The 19,119-nt window shown below is 36.7% G+C and overlaps 1 protein-coding gene across 4 annotated transcripts in view; it reads left to right on the top strand.

The window, feature by feature from the left end:
* The window catches only part of ATP9B (ATPase phospholipid transporting 9B (putative)), a 158,262-nt gene that overhangs the window by 18,169 nt on the left and 120,974 nt on the right, over positions 1 to 19,119 (top strand). For all 4 annotated transcript variants that reach the window (XM_071553491.1, XM_071553490.1, XM_071553492.1 and 1 more), the window contains 3 exons: positions 5,358 to 5,508; positions 12,604 to 12,717; positions 16,120 to 16,228. In XM_071553491.1, coding sequence (XP_071409592.1) covers positions 5,358 to 5,508; positions 12,604 to 12,717; positions 16,120 to 16,228 — 374 coding nt within the window. The remainder of the gene's footprint in view (positions 1 to 5,357; positions 5,509 to 12,603; positions 12,718 to 16,119; positions 16,229 to 19,119) is intronic.

The raw sequence follows: 19,119 nt of genomic DNA, 5'->3' as shown, positions 1-19,119 counted from the left end.
ATGAAGTGAAGGGGATATCAAATGCTCGGATTAATTTGGGCTCTAAGATGGCCTGTACGCTTTCAATTAATCTGCAACGCATTTGTTATGCAGAAGCATGGGAAAATGCTGATCTTTTCAGAATGACATGACCACTGTGTTGCTTTTGGCCTGATTACTGGAGCTACCTGTTGAGTACAATAATTACAGTATGTTTTCTTTGCAGAGCTAGTTTCTGCTACTTAAAACCTAATAAGGAAAAGCTGACCCTTGCAGACAATATAGAGCTTTTATATTATCTTCCCATTTTGATGAAAATGCTTTTTTGTGAAAGATACTGGCAGTTAAGCTTGTAGGATAAAAGTAATGAAAAGAAAAAATAAAAAAAGCCTTTATTATTAGAGCTGCAGAGTCATTTGAGACTTTTGCTTTAGCTTTTGACTTGGAGAGATACTCTCTATTTATGGAAAAGTTAAGAGTTCTTATGTAGCAACTACTTCAGGTTTTGGTTTGTTGGTTGGGTTTTTGTTTTTGGTATTTGTTTTGTTTGCTTGAGGAGTTTTTTGTTTTGTTCTTTTTAAAAAAATTTAAATATGGCATTAGTTACTAATATGAAGATTGGTCATTTCTTCCAATTAAAAAAAGTGCATTAGGAAGTAGGCTAGTAAAAGGAATTTAATAGATATACCTTAAAGTTTTTGTTTAAATTAGTGTATTTTTCACATATGCAATCTGTTGTATTGATATAGGCAACATGGCTTACAACTAGCTTAAGGCAAAAGCTTTCTGTGCGTATTTTGAATTTTCTAGTCAAGGGCATTTGAAATGCAAACTTAAATCGTATTCTTGTTTGGCAATTTATATTTTTTTATTGCTGGATCCATAGGATAAGATGTGGTTTCACATGAAAGAGTTCAGAAAAATTTGAAGTGTGTCTATGCTACATCTTACATTATGTTTGTAGGCTATTTGAAGCTCAGAGAATGCTACTCTGATTTGTCATACAAACTTACTAGGTACAAAAAGCCCGTGAAAAGGTCTATACCCTTGCACAAAATGTTTTCTGTGGTGAAGAATGTTAGTTCAAGTACTGGTTAGGTATTTGTTGGATGTTGATAATCTGAGTTTCAAAAATGTTAGGTAAACTTCATTGTTAAAAATCTGAATAATGTAATCTAATTAGGCCAGCATGCCCACCTCTGATTTTTCCTGTGAAATAGCAGTAATGAATACTAAGTCTGTAACTGGCAGAATTTAACTGATTTTTACTTATTAAGGTAATAAAGCTCATCTGAACCATGACAATATTGATTTGGGCATAACCTGTAATATTTTCATCATCTGAGATTTTCTTGCATCTGAGAACTTGAGTGTTGTTAGTTCTGTGTCAATCAAATTCCTTTTATCAAAGATACTTATTTATTTCCCAGTCAGGCATCACTCCTGTGTCTGTACTTTTTGGCATTTGCTAAAGTAGTTGTCATTATGGTGTCTGTTGATCTGTAGTAAAAAAAAGTAGTTTCAAGAAGGGCATACTCCGTGTCAAGGAAGGCAGTATAATTATGTTGCTTTAGTTGAATGTTTAATTTTAGTGATAGAAAAGTCCTGAGTGTTTGAGGAAATGATTCTACAGAAGAGACTGTGCCTAATCAAATGTTAAGTCTGTTTATGATTTAAATTCAAAACCTGATTTTAACAATACATGATTTCAAAGGCTATCAGGGAATTTCTGTCTACAGGATTGTAGACAGAAGCTGTCATGCTTGTTCACTTTCCCCAGGAAAAAAACAAAACATTTTCCTCAGCAAAAAATTAGTTTCCTTGTTACTTTTTTTGCTAGAGGCATCAAAGCTATCTCTTCAGCGTCTCCACATCACTGCCCTGGAAACTAAAAAGTTTAAAACTCTAATGCTGTAAGAAGTTTTATCAAGTATAAATCCAAGATGGCACTGAGTGGAATCGTTCCACCTTCTGCTGCAAGCATGTAACCTGCATTGTTTCAACTATCTTTACAGTTTTTTAAAGATAGAGATGGGATCTAACTGAAAATAGTCCCCTTTTATTCTGCATTAATTTACAGCTGGATCCATTGCAGGCCAGGTTTTTCCAAGTAGTTGCATGAGTATTTGTGCCAGCACAAGGAAAGGAGTGAGAATCCACACCTTTTTTGTGGGGAAAGGAGGTACTGGCCTTTTCAGCAGCAGCAGCAGCATAAGTGCACAGCCATTAAACTGACTGTGGAACCATGACATAGAAAGTCTGTTGTTCATTGTGCTTTAAAGACAGGTTTAAGTAATGATCAAGATAACTTGGTTTTTCTGATTTGATTGTTACTAAATAACAGAACTGAATTTTGAATCTCGAGTGAATACTTAAAATTTTTATGATAGAATAATTCTTTGTCGGTTTTTTAAAGTGATTGGGAAAAGCTGATCAGTGGCCTGGTATTTGTAACAGAAGTAAAATGCTTGTTTACATAGGATGAAACCAAATTGATGTCTATCCCATCGTGAAAGTTTCAGAAAAGAAATCTTAAGAATCCAGCATTTAAAAGTGAAGTGTTTTAAATGTCAGCTTGTGTGTATTTATGTAGTGGCATTTCCATAACAAAGTGATTGAATGATTTTACTATTAAATACCTTCTAATTTTCTTTAAAAAGAGCCTACAACTTTGAATTCCATTCTTTGGCAAATTTGTAACGAGCATGGGATTATGTAGACTACAGACAAGAACATTTTAATTGGGATTATGGCAATGTAAATTAACTATTAGCCTTCCTTTCCTGCAATATTTGTGTGTACCATGATTCCGTAAATGTGAATAAACAGACCAGGAAAAGGACTGTAAGAGGTTATCCAGTCAATTTTTTGCCTGCACAGGATGAATTATACCTATCGCTTAGGTCTGATCTAACCAGATCTTACAGACCTGCAGTGGTAGCAATTCCAGCATCCCTAAGAGTTTCCTCCACCTCTGTTGTTAAGAGTTTACTCAATATCTGTCCATTTCATGCCAACCCTGCTTATTGATTTGCCACAGGTGAAGTCTCTCATTACTTAGTAATAGAAGACCTAGAGAATAATTGTCCTACTCCTGTTTGCAGCTGGTTCTTACATATTTGAAACTGTATTAGGTCCACACTCAGCCTTCTATGAACAGCTCTGTTTCTTTTGGTTTATCTAATAGCCAGCCTGCCCTCCTTTCTAGACCTGTAACTGTTTTCTTGCTCTTATGTGTGGTCTCTGTTTTCCCAATAGACCTATTTGTTGAAGTTTGGTATTCAGGATGGTTTTGTAAGCCAACTGAGGTCATGGCAGCACGAGTTTGAGAGAAAGCACTAAGTTCGTAACTTGCTAAAAGTATGCCTGTCAATGCTGAACAGATGTATGCCTTTTTTTTGCATGTGTATCCTGTAGTAACTGAGTCCTTCTCTTTTGAGCTGCCACCTACTGTTTTCTGTTTCTGTATTTGCGTAGTTGATTATTTCTCTGTAAATGCACTATGTTGTGCTTGTGTCTGTTTAGCTGTGTTCTGTCTTTTCCAGATAATTTTTCTAATCTGTCAAGTCAGCACTGAATTCTGATCTCCTTTTTGCATTACCCCAATCTCTTCTATTTTTTTTTTTTTTTTGTTGTCTGAAAAATGAAATATTCAATAGCCAATTACCCAATAAGTTCTCAATAAAGCTTTGTCTGTCTTCACTGAAAATTTTAGTAGGGACTTAGAATCATAGAAAGATTTGGGCTGAAAAGGGCTAAATATCATCTAGTCTAGCCTCTCCAGCTGTGGGCAGGGACGTTGTTCACTAGGTCAGGATGCTCAAAGCCCCACGAGTCAAGAGATGGCATGAGCCAGCTGCTCTGCTGCTTGAGAGTACTTCTCAGGGTGAAGTTAGTCCCATTTTAGAGATTTTCCTGGACATGTCAATGTTGGCTGTGAGTTCTGTTTTTCTTTCAGGTGTGTAAAAATACATATAAATAGATTGACTATACAGAAATAATCCAGCAAACAGTGATTGGATTGTAATTTTTCTGTCTTGTTCTCAGCAAAATTCTTTCTATTGGTTTGAATACAATTTATTGGAGTTTTCTAGTGGTTGTTTTCTTTTTCCTACATCAAAAATACTGCCACTATACTCAAAAACCTTGCTAGCAGTTGTTTTTCACTTCAACTTGAGCTTCATTCACTGATGTACCTAAAATCTGCTATGACCAGCTCAGTGTGTTCTTCATGAAAGGCCTGTCTGCTCAGTCTTCCTGTTTCACTTGCCTAAAACAGACTCCCAGCAAGACTGAGACACCTCCCCATTGTATTACAAAATGCAGATAAATTCTCCTTTAATATATGGCATGTTAAACCAAGTTATACAGCGTACAGCAAACCTACTTTTCTTTGCAAATGCTCTGTATGTAGTCTTGCTGCCCCGGTGGATAGCAAGCCTTAAGCTGATTGTATTATTCGAGTCACTTCCGTGTTTGTTTCCTGTTTTATGACTGTTAGTGAATAGTCAGCTGAGTCTCCGAGGCATTGTTCCATTTGCCAGCCTTTTGTCCCTCCTCCTGTTTGTGATCTCACCGTGTCCTTGTCCAAATTGCAGTTGTTTAAAGGTTGCTGTGAGCTCTTCTCTAATTCATTGAGCGTAGTTTGTATCCTCTTCAGTAGATTTGTAAGCTGTTTAGGCAAGGATGCTCTTCCTTTCTCCTGTGAACTGAAGTTCACCGTTTGCAGGTCATTGTACCATCTGTATTTACACGATCGTTTTGGGATTTTCTGGTTTTTTCTTTGGTTGGTTTTGATTTGGGTTTTTTTTTGGTTGGAAACTCTTGACTATGGCATTAGCAGTGGTATGGAGGAAATGAAGATTTACAGACTATGCGATAATTGTATACAAAGCTGTTGCAATTTTTTGTACTTTACCTAATAGAAGCCTTACTTCCTCTTCAATCGTTAGCGTAATCTGAGTATCCGTATTACAAGATAAAAATGCAAGTTTAGTCCAAGAACTGTAAGGTATGACGGATGAGAATGATTTAACGGTTGGGGCACTTAGTGACTGCTAATGCAGAATCTTATTAACTAGAATTTTTTGAAACTGTGTCAGGGCAAGATGTAGTGAAATAGGTGATTATTGTGTTAGGATTTTCTATAAAGAATGTGCCAATGTTTATGTACATACCTGAATGAGTTGAATACTGTGTAATTGCCCTAAGTGTTAGAAGTTAACATCATGCTTCCTTATTTAGTTGTGGCAAATATTTTTAAGCCCGTTTTTCATAGGTATTTGCCTTTAGGGGTTCCAGGTTTTGGAATGGTAATCTCATATTATAAATTATAGTAAATTTTTAGTTTTAAAATAAACAATGGTCTTTCTTTTCAGTTGTTCTGACTGGCTCATAAACATTTGCCGAAGAAAGAAAGAGCTGAAGGCTCGCACAGTGTGGCTTGGGTGTCCTGAAAAGTGTGAAGAAAAATACCCCAAAAATGCCATAAAAAATCAGAAGTACAACATCTTTACCTTTATACCTGGGGTAAGGCTACTAAACTTTTTTTGGTGTTGGGCTGACTGTATGTTCTGTAATGTTTTTTGATCAGTCTGCAAAAAGATAATTTTATTTGCCCAGATTCTTCTTTTTATATTTATCTCGGTGTCTTCAATTAAAATTGTCAGTTCAGAGTAAGGTTGCTTTTTCTTTAATTTTTTTTGTTGTTTTAAACAGATATTTACTAAATTGCAGTGTGTATGATTGAGTGGCTGAAATTTGGTGAACGTTTAGAAATTTGAGACGGATTTCCTTGTATTTTCTAAACATCCTTGGAAATTTGTAATCCTTTTTTAAAGAAGAAACACTTCTACATGCAAAGCACTGACTTAAATTGAGAAATAAGTAGTAAAAAATTGCAATTTAATCCAATGGATATTTTCTCATACTCCTTGCAAATGAAAGCATAATAAATAATGTATTCTGAAATGGGCAACTCCTTAAAGGACAAAACCAGCTAGCTTCTTCAATTTGTAAGACAAGTAGGCCTAGTTTAGTACTTTTCAGAGTTGAATTTGCTATTGCAGTCTTAAAAACAGCAAGGTCTTTTTCATTTTGAATGCAATTCTCCAGGAAATACTTCTATTGTGGAGTGCAAAGTTGGGGGCGTTTTCACTTTTTTTCCTAAGAAGCCATATCACTCTTGAATTTCAACTTTTTTCTGTAAGTCTCAGTGTATATGAAGACAAAAGGGACATTACAGTTTTGTTTAGTTTATACTTTTGAAAAAGCTTGTCATTATAATGAAATACAGTAACAGAGAAGGCAGCTTTTTGAAACTGCAGTGGTTAAAACCTAAAAATGTATGCTGCTGTTATATTACGTAACACTTGTACTTCTACTAATACCATCAAAGATTCCTGTGTCCTGTTATAAAAACTAAATATCTTGTACACTTGAGTACAGACATGCTTTGTCTTAAATTTTTTATTTAAGTGATTGTGCTGGTTTATAAGACTATTGATTCTATTCTTCTGGCCTCTTTGGTCCAATAACTGGCAGGTGTTTCCTAATGAATTTCTTTATTAAAACAAAAAGAATTAATGGCCTTGTAATTCAGACTGATCTCCTGTCAGAGAAGTAAAATGTGACTTATCACATGTGGATAAAATATTCTCATCATGATTGAACAAATTAAATGTTTTTTTCCAGAGTTTAAATTATTAAATACACTGAAATTGGTTAAACCACATATGCTTTCCTAAAGGTCACAACATTCATTAAGCATATAGTAAGCCATTGATTATTGTGACTAGAAATCTGCAGTGTAGATTACAAATCGTAAACCAGACTCAGGTTTCCTATCGGGATCAGCCATAGTTTGCAATTCCCAGTTGAGGGAGATAATCTTTGTTCTTTTGTGATCTTTTAAAAATCTTACTTCTACAGTATAGGGAGAATCAGATCTTTAATTTGGTGGTAGTATTTGCAAACTCAGTACTAACTTCAGAATTAAGTGAGATCCTAAACGTAAAACCCAATAGTTGGTGGAAAAGTTTTCAAATTTTAATTTTAGTCATAAATTAAGACTTTTCATTGATTAGAATACTGTATAGCTATCTCTTTTCATGCTTTTCTACTAGAAGTAAATTGTAGGAAACATCATTATATTGGTTCCAGACCCATAAATGTAACTAAGTCATAAATATTGACTCCACTGATCTACTCTGGTTGAAATTTTCATCATGTGAAGTTTTGTCTTCTCTGGTAGATTTTTTTTTAACATTGCAGCTGACAATGGGTAATACTCCATGATTTCTTAGCCAAATACAAACTTAAAATAATGCAGAGATTAACAGAATTTTACATACTGGCTAAAAGAGCTGTAACATTTTCAAATTGTCATCTAATTTCTGGACATTTATACAAAATACTTTTTGCTTTTACTTTTACATCAGTCTGTTCAAATTAATTTCCATTTACTTTTTCATATACATCTTGATACAGGTGCGTAGGAATTTTGTGTGAATTTCCATTAAAAATGCCTCCTGTGATGGGCAGGTTTTGAAGTTACCTCTCCTGAACTTCAAAGCAGTAGTTTCATTAGTTTTGTGTTACTGGAGACTTTTCCATTTTCTTAACTAGACTGAAGTGATTAGCTTGGTATTGAATGAACTGTCAGTGGTCTTCCAGGATTAAAAAGATTTGTAGGAAGGTGCTTTTTAACTCCCACTATCTCCTGCAAGATGGGTGCTCTTGCAGATCTGCACCTTCCAAAGTACTCTGTGGACTTTTCTTGGCCTGGTGTATCCAGTTTTTGTAAGTAGTTAAACATACTGCTAAAAATGAGTCTATGAACTTCATGAGTATTAGCATATGGTACAGGTTCAGTCCGAATTAATTTCATTTTGGAAGAATGCTCTGACCTTCCCAGCAACTTCAAATTTGACACTTTTAGCTTTAAAGTTTTGTCAGTAAATTGTGAAATAGGATTCCATGCTCTTGGAAAAAATCTTGCGATTGGAGGCAGTGTAGGTCGTCTTCAGCTGAGCAATAGTATCGCACTCATGTAGGAAACTGGCGATTTTGTTTTGCCTGCAGAAAGACACTTCGAAATGAAGTTTTCTGACTATTGTTTCCTAGGGCATAGGCTTTTCCATAATTGAGTAATAATATTGGACTGGTAAGAGCAATAAGTATCAGTCAAATAGCTTTAATTTTTATGCAGAAGTCATTGTATTAAATTAACTGTAAGATTAAAGCCGGAGACAATCTTTAAATGTGGCTTTTTGCTCTGTTTTAAATATCTTTGAAATAATTGATTATCTCTTTTCTGAAGTCTCAGTGTTCCCAGTTCAGTAGCCACTTGTCTTTATCCTACTGGAGGTGCCATGTTACCTGGGCTTACTAAAGAAATATGTGAAGTCTTTGAAGATTTAGAATTGTGTAAAATGAATAATGTTCTTAGCATTGTGATTACAACTTAAGCAATCTCAAGAACATGCACTTGCTGAAGTGGCACATTTAATTACCAAAGGAATCTGCATTCATCATTCCTTTGGAATATGGGACAGTCTATTCTGTAGTAGCTTTCTTGTGGCTTCACTTCAAACTTAGTCAATTAGCTTTGAGTTTAGACCAAACCTTTGATTTATTAATAAATATATCTCATGTACCTATATTTATTGCAAAATAATATTTTGATAAATTTAATGCTGAGCATTTGAGCATTTCTTCTGAATTACTTCAAAAGCCCATGTTATTCTGTTACAAACTTTGTGTAGTTTGACTTTCTGAAAACTCAAAAGTGTTATTTTTATAAAAAGCTTGTCTTCCATGTGGAAAGAGAGCAGTGTTGCTTACCTTTACTCCCTGGATGTCTTCTGTAGGTTTCATTTTATTTTCCTAAACAACATTTATTCGTGAACATTGAGTAGTTTCACTATTTTTAAGAACAGTTGGGAAATGGTAATTTTGTCCCCACTGAGAACCAAAGGACTTCAGAAAGAAGGCGCGTGACTTGTAGAGCTTCCACCCCTGCAAGAGGAGGACCTTCAGTGGCTGTATTGAGGAGAGAGTGTGCTGAGGGAATGCAGTGAACAAAAGTAATGAGTTCATGTACACTGTTTTCTGTATGTGCTGCAGACAGAGATGAAGCTTTAGGGTATTCTCACTGTGATGCAGAGCAGCATGATACAGCCTAGAAAAGTTCAAATGCGAAAGACTAGGATAATATTTTTGTAAATGGTTTCTGTTTATTTGATGCCAGTAATTTTTAAAAATATATATTACTTTTATTTAAGGCCAGGATATGAACACTTTTAAGACAAAAAGATGTCATGAAACAGATAAAAGAGAATTTAAGTACTGCTACCTAAGGAAAAACTAAGATTTAGTGCTGTATTTTGAGGAAAAGAAATTTTAGCAGTTAAAAGTAAAAACTTACTGTAAGCAGTGAAAGTTCAGATACAAAATTATTTTGCTTTTTTTATTGATACTGTATAAAAAAGAAAATTTTCAAAACCTTTTAACTCATAAACATAACTATTGTGGATGTAAAATTATTGCAAGATGCTTGTGCAAATATAAATTAATGCAAATGTGAAATTATGTTTACTTTTAAAATTTTAAGTAAATATTTGTAAAGTGATCTTGATACATAGCCCAGTTTTCAAAACACCCAAGATTTAGCAAATTGCTTTTTCAGAGTAAAAAGAGACAATAATACAAAAGGATTTTTCTCAACAGAAATGACAATATTATATTAAAATAACATAGCGCATATAGCAGTGTAATGATATGTAACATACTGTGCTGTATGACTCACATGACTGGAGTGCTGCTATGGGGGGGTACAAGCACTTCAGAAAGGACAGGCAGGGTAGGAGAGGTGGAGGGGTGGCTTTATATGTTAGAGAGTCTCTTGACTCTGTTGAAGTTGAGGTCAGCAGTGACAAGGTTGAGTGCCTGTGGGGCAGAATCAGGGGCAAGGCCAACAAGGCTGACACCCTTGTGGGAGTCTGTTACAGACCGCCCAACCAGGATGATGAAGGAGATGAATTATTCTACAAGCAGCTGGCAAATGTCTCAAAATCTCCAGCCCTTGTTCTTGTGGGTGACTTTAACCTGCCAGATATCTGCTGGGAGCTTAATACTGCAAAGAGGCGGTCTAGGAGGTTTCTGGAGTGTATAGAGGACAATTTCCTTCATCAACTGGTAAATGAGCCTACCGGGGTAAGGCCCTGCTAGACCTACTGTTTACAAACAGAGAGGGGCTGGTAGGTGATGTAGTGGTTGGAGGCCACCTGGGGCATAGTGACCATGAAATAATAGAATTTTCAGTCCTCAGGGATGTAAGGAGAGCCACATTAAAACCTCTACTCTGGACTTCCAGAGGGCAGATTTTGGCCTATTCAAAAGACTAATTCAGAGCATACCCAGGGAAACAACCCTTAAAAACAAAGGGTTCCAGGAGGGATGGACACATTTCAAGCAGGAAGTTTCGAGTGCACGGGAACAGGCTATACCAGTGTACAGAAAGGCCAGCTGGAGGGGAGGATGGCTGACTTGGTTAAATAGGGAGATTCTGAAGGAAATCAGGGATAAAAAGAAAGTTTACCGACTGTGGAAAAAAGGGCTGGTTACTTATGAAGAATTTACAAAGATAACTGGGTCATGCAGAAGAAAAAACAGGGAAAGAAAAGTGCAATTTGAAGTTAATTTGGCCAATTCTGTTAGGGATAACAAGAAGTCCTTCTATAAATACATCAGTAACAAAAGGAGGGGCAAGGAAAACCTCCCTTCTCTGTTGGACTTGGAGGGAAATATAGTTAAGGAAGATGAGGGGAAGGCTGAGGTACTTAACACCTACTTTGCCTCAGTATTTACCAGTAAGACAGGTGGCCCTCAAGACAACTGGCCTCTGGAGCTGGTAGACAGAGATAGGAAGCCAAATAGCCCCTCTGTGTTCCAGGAGGAAATAGTGACTTACTGAGCCATCTGGATCCTCACAAGTCTATGGGACCAGATGGGATCCATCCCAGGGTGATGAGGGAGCTGGCAGAAGAGCTTGCCAAACCTCTCTCCATCATCTTCCAACAGTCCTGGCTCTCTGGGGAGGTCCCAGATAATTGGAAGTTAGCGAATGTCACCCCAATCCACAAAAAGGGCTGCAAGGCTGACCCTGGTAACTACAGGTCTGTCAGCCTGACCTCCGTGCCTGGCAGGGTTATGGAGCAGTTCATCCTGAGTGCAATCACACAGCACCTTCAGGATGGACAAGGGATTAGATCCAGCCAGCATGGGTTTAGGAGGGACAGGTCCTGCCTGACCAATCTAATCTTCTGAGGGGAAGGCTGTGAATGTGGTCTATCTGGACTTCAGCAAGGCCATTGTCACTGTCTTCCATAATATACTCCTGGAAAAGCTGGTAGCCCATGGCGTGGACAAGTGTACCCCCTGCTGGGTTATGAGCTGGCTAGAAGGCTGGGCCCAGAGAGTGCTGGTGAACGGAGCTGCATCCAGCTGGTGGCCGGTCACTAGTGGTGTTTCCCAGGGGTCAGTGTTGGGTCCAGTCCTGTTTAACATCTTTATTGATGATTTAGATGAGAGGATTGAGTCCGTCATCAGCAAATTTGCTGATGGCACCAAGTTGGGAGGGAGTGTCGACCTGCTGGAAGGCAGGAGGGCTCTGCAGAAGGATCTGGATAGACTTGAGAGATGGGCTGATTCCAAAGGGCTGAAGTCAGTAAGGCCAAGTGCCAGGTCCTGCACTTTGGCCACAACAACTCCATGCAGTGCTACAGGCTGGGGGCAGAGTGGCTGGAGAGCAGCCAGGCAGAAAGGGACCTGGGGGTGCTGTTTGACAGGAAGCTCAACATGAGCCAACAGTGTGCCCAGATGGCCAAGAAGGCCAATGGGATCCTGTCCTGTATCAAAAATAGCGTGGCCAGCAGGACCAGGGGAATGATCCTTCCCTTGTACTCTGCATTGGTGAGGCCACACCTTGAGTACTGTGTTCGGTTCTGGGCCCCTCAGTTCAGGAAAGATGTTGAGGGGCTGGAGCAGGTCCAGAGAAGAGCAACAAGGCTCGTGAAGGGACTGGAGCACAAGTCCTATGGGGAGAGGCTGAGAGAGCTGGGGTTGTTTAGTCTGGAGAAGGGGAGGCTCAGAGGTGACCTCATCACTGTCTAGAACTACCTGAAGGGAAGTTCTAGCCAGGTGGGGGTTGGTCTCTTCTCCCAGGCCTTTAGCAACAGAACAAGGGGGCACAGGTCTGCCAGGGGAAATTTAAGTTGGATATCAGAAAAAAATTCTTTGCAGAGAGAGTGCTCAGGCATTGGAATGGGCTGCCCAGAGAGGTGGTGGATTCACCATCCTTGGAGGTTTTTAAACTGAGATTGGACGTGGCACTGAGGGCCATGATCTATGAAACGGACTGGAGTTGGACCAAGGGTAGGACTTGATGATCTCGGAGGTCTTTTCCAACCCAATTGATTCTATGATTCTATGATATGCACTCTAATAATGGCTTCTATAAGCATGATGTCTAATGGTTTTATATCTACTATCATGAAAAAGTGTATTTTATGTATATTGTGGTACAAATGTTACAGCATTTACCTGTTTTCTTTTTAATTTTAGGTTTTATATGAACAGTTCAAGTTTTTCTTGAATCTCTATTTTCTCATCGTGTCCTGCTCACAGTTTGTACCGGCACTGAAAATAGGCTACCTGTACACATACTGGGCTCCTCTGGTAAAGAGAACATTACTGTTAATGACAAGTTTTGTTTTTTTTTAGTTTCAGATGATTCATGTTTCATGAATTTGTAACTGGTAAACTGCATTGATCAAAGAACATAACAGAAGTTAAGTGCTTATTTGAAATGACAGTATTTTACAGCAGTTATTCCAGAAGCTGTTGTTTGATAGCCCTTCCTTCCACTTGCCTCCCACTCTCCTACCCCACAGGCTAGAGGTTTTGTTAACCACCTAGTCTGAGTGAATAGTGTTCTGGCTGCTGGTCACTTGTGAGTTTAAAAGAAAAACAAGAGAAAAAAGCTCGAGCTACTAGAGAAACTTACTGGGTGTCATAGGTAATATACGTGTTACTTTCAGTTCATTATTATTTCTTCACTATTTCATGTTTTCAGACTAGCTCAGAATTGTTAGTGTAAATTTTTTGCATTCCTTCTGTACCAGTTTTGATCGCAACCTTTTCTCAGAAAAATTGAAATGGAATATTTTAAACCATGGATAAAGCAGGAGGAAATTATGTCTTGAAAATAAATTATTAATTAAAGATGCTTTTCCTAAATGATCACCTTGCTGGTCCTGGCTTACTTTTGATACTTCATTTTATTATTGAGCCCACTTTAGTATTTTCTTGGGAAACTGTTCAAACCACTTCCTTCTGGCTCACGTTTCCTAGGGTTTGAAAAATGTATTCAGCAGAGACCCTTTTGGTAGTCTGCCAGCTGTATACCTTCTCTTCCGTCCTCTTCCTGGTCCCCCCATACCAGTTTTAAAGGCATTTTTCAGTAGCATTTATTCTCAGTGGTATTCAAGGGAACAGTGACATGCTGACTGCTTGAGTAAAGGTCGTTCTTAACAGGTCAATAGAGTAAATATTCTGGATTGATTGCATTGTTTTAATTGTTGTAACATGTGTCATTTTAAATGTGGATAAATGGAGAGACTGTCCTGGGCGTTTTTCACACCTCTGTTTCAGACAACTTTTTGCTTCTGCTGCAACAAAAAAACACTTTCAAGGCAGAAAGCTTATTCAGCAGTGGGATTTGAAATTGATATTTACCAAGGTCTTTGTCACTAACACAGTAAGAAAAGACAGAAGTCAGCCTTGTCTTGAAGTTGCTCTCTTCACGGTGAAGTGAATACAGCTCTATACATTAGTAGGGTAGTAAGGAAGAAAAAGTGTTTATCTTGCTCAAGAATATTTTGAATTATGTTTCCCAGTTTTCACATACATGTTGAAAATACCAATATCTCAGTGCTGCCCCTTTTTGCTAAACTCACTTGTTTCTACTTTAATAGCATTTCTACTAATGATCAACCTCCAAGTAAAACAGAGTAATTGGATGTTGAATATTGCTCAGTATCTGTGATGAAAATACAAAACATTTAAGGCCCATTGGACTGCTTTTGTTGTTTAACAGATTAGTTTGATTTTCTTTGAAGAGCACAGAATATCTGTGGGATTTTTTTCCCAAGATTTTAGAGGAAAATTGTTTGCCCTAATACTTAAAACCAGATAAGTGAAAGCTGTCTATTGCTGGAAGGGTTTTGGGGTTTTTGATGTGTATGTGGGTGTTGTGCATTGGTTTGGTTTGCTTTTGTTAGGTTTTTTTTCCTTTAGTTTATTTGATTTTGTATTTTTTATTTCGACAGTTTTTGTGGCAGACATGACACACTTAGATCAAACTGAAGTTCCTAAAACAAGACTATTTTTTTAATTTATTGTCATTTGCACAGTAGGTAATGGACTTCTCGTTTGGACTTCAACATACAAAGGTTGTAACACATTCAAGTTTGAATGTAAGCAGTCTGCTAGAGATCCTAACTGCTTACAGTTAAAGAATGGTGATAGGTTTCCTTTGTAAGATTGGCTTCACAATTTCAGTTCTCCTTTCAAAGAGTATCAAGTTTCTTCGAGCAAATTAGGAAAAAGTGAAATATCTTTCTAAAATTGTTCCTCACAGTCATGATCAGCTGTACTCAGCTGCTCAGCAAGGTACAGGGACTGGCAGGGGAAATATTTGCAGTTAGCACTTTGCATTCAGTGTTTTAGTCATTGTCTAGTTAACACAGTAAGTGCAAATGGCAAATATATTTGAAGGTGCTGCAGGAGTGTCCTTTTTTTATGCTACCAAAATATCTATAGTGCAAAAGCATTTGAAAATGCTGCTGCCAGGAAAGAGGAATATCTGACTACTCATTCAGTTATACTCTAGGAGTGAAAGGGAGTGCATTTTGCATGCGCCCGCTTGTGTTATATATAGTTCTAATTTAATTGTAGCTAACATAAACCTGAACAAACAAGAAGTGTTTGATTATAAGGTCACAGCAGCGTAAGCCTTGGAACTTTGATCTGAAACTGGATAACAGTCCTAAAATCCCCAAAAACATTTTAGTCAAAACTGCTTTACAAAAGCTCTGTGCCTTCACTCCTTTCATTGCTGTGAGGTTAAGGAAAGGTTGGCATACTGTTGGACTTTTGCAAGTCTGATAGCATAAATTTTCTTCTCTAAAGTATTGGCAGGTGTCTGTAGTTAGATAGATAATCTAGAACCTTCTCTGTTGGTGAATTTGTGAATATTTGGCTTCTTTGAGCCATCTTTCAGCAATGCTAAGATCCCTGTATTGTTGAAAATTTCATTTCTCTTTGACTGATGGAGAAAAACTCAAGTGCTCAGTCTAAGCCAGAAGAAGCAAACTGAGAAAATTTAGAGAGGGAGAAAGGAAACTTACATGCTTATCCCTGAATTGTTCTATGTTCTCTTTAACTTACTGTATTTGGTGATCAGAGACTGTCATGGTTGAGTGAAGCACTTTGTGCATGCTTCCAGCAGAAGCTGCAGTGACACTGTCCAGTGAAATAAGCAGCCAAAGCATTTAGACACTTAGCTGTTCAGAATAAGGCCCTTTCTGTTTTGTCCATATTTGTGATGTATTGCTAAGTAATTTCATTCGAGATGGCAAAATAAACTAGCCAGCCATTTATCATTGTCTGTCTGTTACGAAGAAGGCAGATTTTCAGCATTAGAATGCGAGGCTTTTTAAATGTTTTTGGTAAAGCCCTAAAATTAGTGGGAGGTAGGGAGATATGCTTTTTGAACCTATAAAAGCTGTCTTTAACTTGTCCAAAGCATTTTCAGTTCTTAAATTAAAAAATGCTATCTTAATTATGTGTATTTGGAGATGTAGTTTCTCTAATTATATTTGTACAATAATCAAGTATGATTTATTTCATTGGACTAAGTAGAGATATGAATTGTAACAGATTGAAGAAAACTCTCAAATCCAAATTAAAAAGAAGGTAATATTCTAAGCACATATTTTTACTCTGAGTAGTGTTCATACCTGTTTATTTCTCTTCTAAAGCTTACAATTCTGAATTCCATAATTGTATCTTTAACAGGGATTTGTTTTGACGGTCACGGTGGTACGGGAAGCTGTTGATGAATTTCGACGTTACAAGAGAGACAAAGAAATGAACTCACAGTTATACAGCAAGCTGACAGTACGAGGTTAGCAAAAGCATTTGTATAAATCTTTAAAATAGTTCATCTTTTTCTTATATATTTGCAGACTTCTGGTTCAAAGAAATAAATCTCAAGCTGCAGTATTTAGAATGAAACTGATACTGAACTAAATAAAGCGTGTGATTTCCCTTAGATAAATATGATTGTTGATATTTTAAAGAAGTTTTATAAATACTTTGTTGTTTGTAAAGTAAAGGTGTAAGTATATAATTGTATTTAATTTTGAAGAATTCTGGTGTTTAGTACCCTTACTTCAAAGTGCAGTTTTTCTTTGAAATTGATATTGAACAGTAACTCAACAACATTGTCCAAGTATATAGGAAATAAGGGATCAGTAAATATTTAATCTAATACATTAGAGCCTTTCAGATTTGGTGGATAAATTTGCACCTAAGAAAAGGAAGATGTGTTTGGAGTAATCTTCAGTATCAAAAATACTGGTTCAATTTTTGCATATAATTTGAAATCTATTTGCTCATGCAGTATCAGGAACAGCCAGTTTTCTTTGTAGAAGTTAATAAAAAGGAGAAATCAGTTACGGTGTTTTTTGGACTCAAAACCTTTGACAGTTTTTCATGAAGACTTTTAATGAAATAAAGCACTTCAGATGTGAAGTGACAAGTAAATTTGGTAGGATATTGTAAATTTTAAACATGGGCATAAGAGAAAAAACTGTGCTGCCTTCTGCTTTTATGTGCTTAGTACATTTGACTGTTAGATTCAGAATGGAGTGCCTTATAGATAGGTGCCAAAAAATAATGAATAAGCTATTATCAAATGTAATGAGAAACCTTACAAAACAACACGACCTTGCTATTATCCTCAAAAGTCTGGCGTTTTTTCTGCAGTATCCTGGGAAGTCTCTGTTAAGGATTTTCCTTGGCATAAAAGTTCCACAAGTGGGAATTTTTTTTGAATGTGAGGTTGCATCTCAAGCAAAGTATATGGCAGACATTGTGCCAAGTGTAAATTTTTTTACTGATTCCCAGCATACATTTCAGTGTACTTTTTAGTATGTCTTCATGAATATTTTCCAAGAGTCAATGGGAAAAGTAATCTCACCAGATCTTGGACTCTTAATTAGCAACTAAACTCTTGGAATAACTCTGGATGAAAAGTTTGTAATTTAACATAGGTATGTTCTGCCTGAAATCTTCCCCCATTTTTTTAAAGTAATTGGAAGGTAAGCAAACAGGCAACAGTCTCATCAGTGATGACATAACCTAGCAGCTGACAGGCATTTATATTGCTTCCTTGCAGTGTGGAGACTTTCATTGTTTTCTGGAGTTTCTGTACTGAAGGGAGCAACTCTAGGGAATAGTTGCCTGTTTTTCTTTCTTTCCTTGTCAGTTTGAAATAGTGTTATCAACATTTAGATGTACCACTGTGAAAATTTGCAAGTGGCATAACAACCATTTGTTTAACACAAGTGGTTGCATTGTTGGCTTCCTGATCTCTGTAATCATTAATACATTCTGTTGAGAAATGGACTCTTGGTGGCTTTTGTTTCAAAGGTATAATTTAAACTGGTGGTTGGCTTACTTATTTTTTAGCTATGTTGTGGTAGGCCACTGAACACTCATGTTTGAAATAGGCAGTTTTCAGCAATAGTGTTACTAATCTGAAATTCTTAGTTTGGGAAGCACATGTATAGTTTATAGTTACCAATGTGTTGTAAATGTCAAGACTAAGACGCTGTTCTAAGAGCAAAGTTTGGTGCCTTTTGGGTTTCTTTGTTTAATGTATGCCTAGAATTAACATTCAAATTTCTAGACATGTAAACAGCATTTAAGTAAGTTTTGGAATCCAAGTTTCCTCTTTCTCAGTTCATGAAATGCTCAATGAGTTTACATATATTTGAGAGACTCTTCATTTTGTAGCTTCTACAACTATGAAAGTTGTCAAATGAAAATTAGATTAGCTCACTGTGAGATGGCTGTTTTCTACATACAAAATAGAGATTTAAAAGTAATGAACAATAGTATGTAGGTAAAGCACAGCAGTTATATCAGGAACTGACACAGAGAGCAGTGACTTGTTTAAAAGAACCTTTAAAAATGCCCTTTTTTAAAAAAAGCATAGCAGCTTTCTCCAAGGTGTATGTCTATTTTTGATTTTGATGTCAGTGTCCTGAATTCACACTTGGTTTTTGTTCTATTTAGTGTTTTTTTTGAAGACTGATACTCTACAGAAGTAAAGATTCAAGAATTCTGCTTGCAATCAACTCTGAATCTCACACTGACAGTGATTTGTGATCGTTGAACTGTTTTTAGTTATGGCTGATTTTAAGAGGGAAAACATTATTGTAGTTACCACTGAAAATTAATTTGTCCTACACATTGCCACAAACACCTATATAAAATAATGGATAGGAGATAAATTGCACCTCTTTCATAAAGTAAGGTTCTTTCATAATAAGGCATTCTGAAACTGGAAGATACCATTTTGAGACAAAAAATGATAGTACTTGCTGTGATAAAATTAGACCAAAATTTTGGACAGGTTTTGAGGATTTAGGTATTTTTCTGTGCAAATTAATAAGGTCATATATTATGCTTCCATAAACTATTTTTATAAATAACTTTTGTTGTAATCTACCTAATTTTTAATATTGACAGTATTCTTCAAGCGGAAAAATTTGGTTAGGCTTACTCTACTAAACTACAGAGTAATGGTTTGGAGAAAGAGGGCTTTGTTGCTTGATTTAATTAAGAGCCTGAAAATTGATGCCACTGTTAAGAGGCACTTTTCAGAGTGGAACTGCCCTTCATACTGCTCTAGCATCTTTTTTTTTTCCTGGTGATTTTATGACTTTTGCAGGTTTTACAGTCTTTTATTTGAAATAGTTCTTTTTTCCGTCTCAAAAGTAGAGAAAC

This window comes from Pithys albifrons, chromosome 4 (assembly GCF_047495875.1).
Source record: "Pithys albifrons albifrons isolate INPA30051 chromosome 4, PitAlb_v1, whole genome shotgun sequence".
Classification (NCBI taxonomy): Eukaryota; Metazoa; Chordata; class Aves; order Passeriformes; family Thamnophilidae; genus Pithys; species Pithys albifrons.
This window is presented reverse-complemented; position numbering and strand designations above follow the sequence as displayed.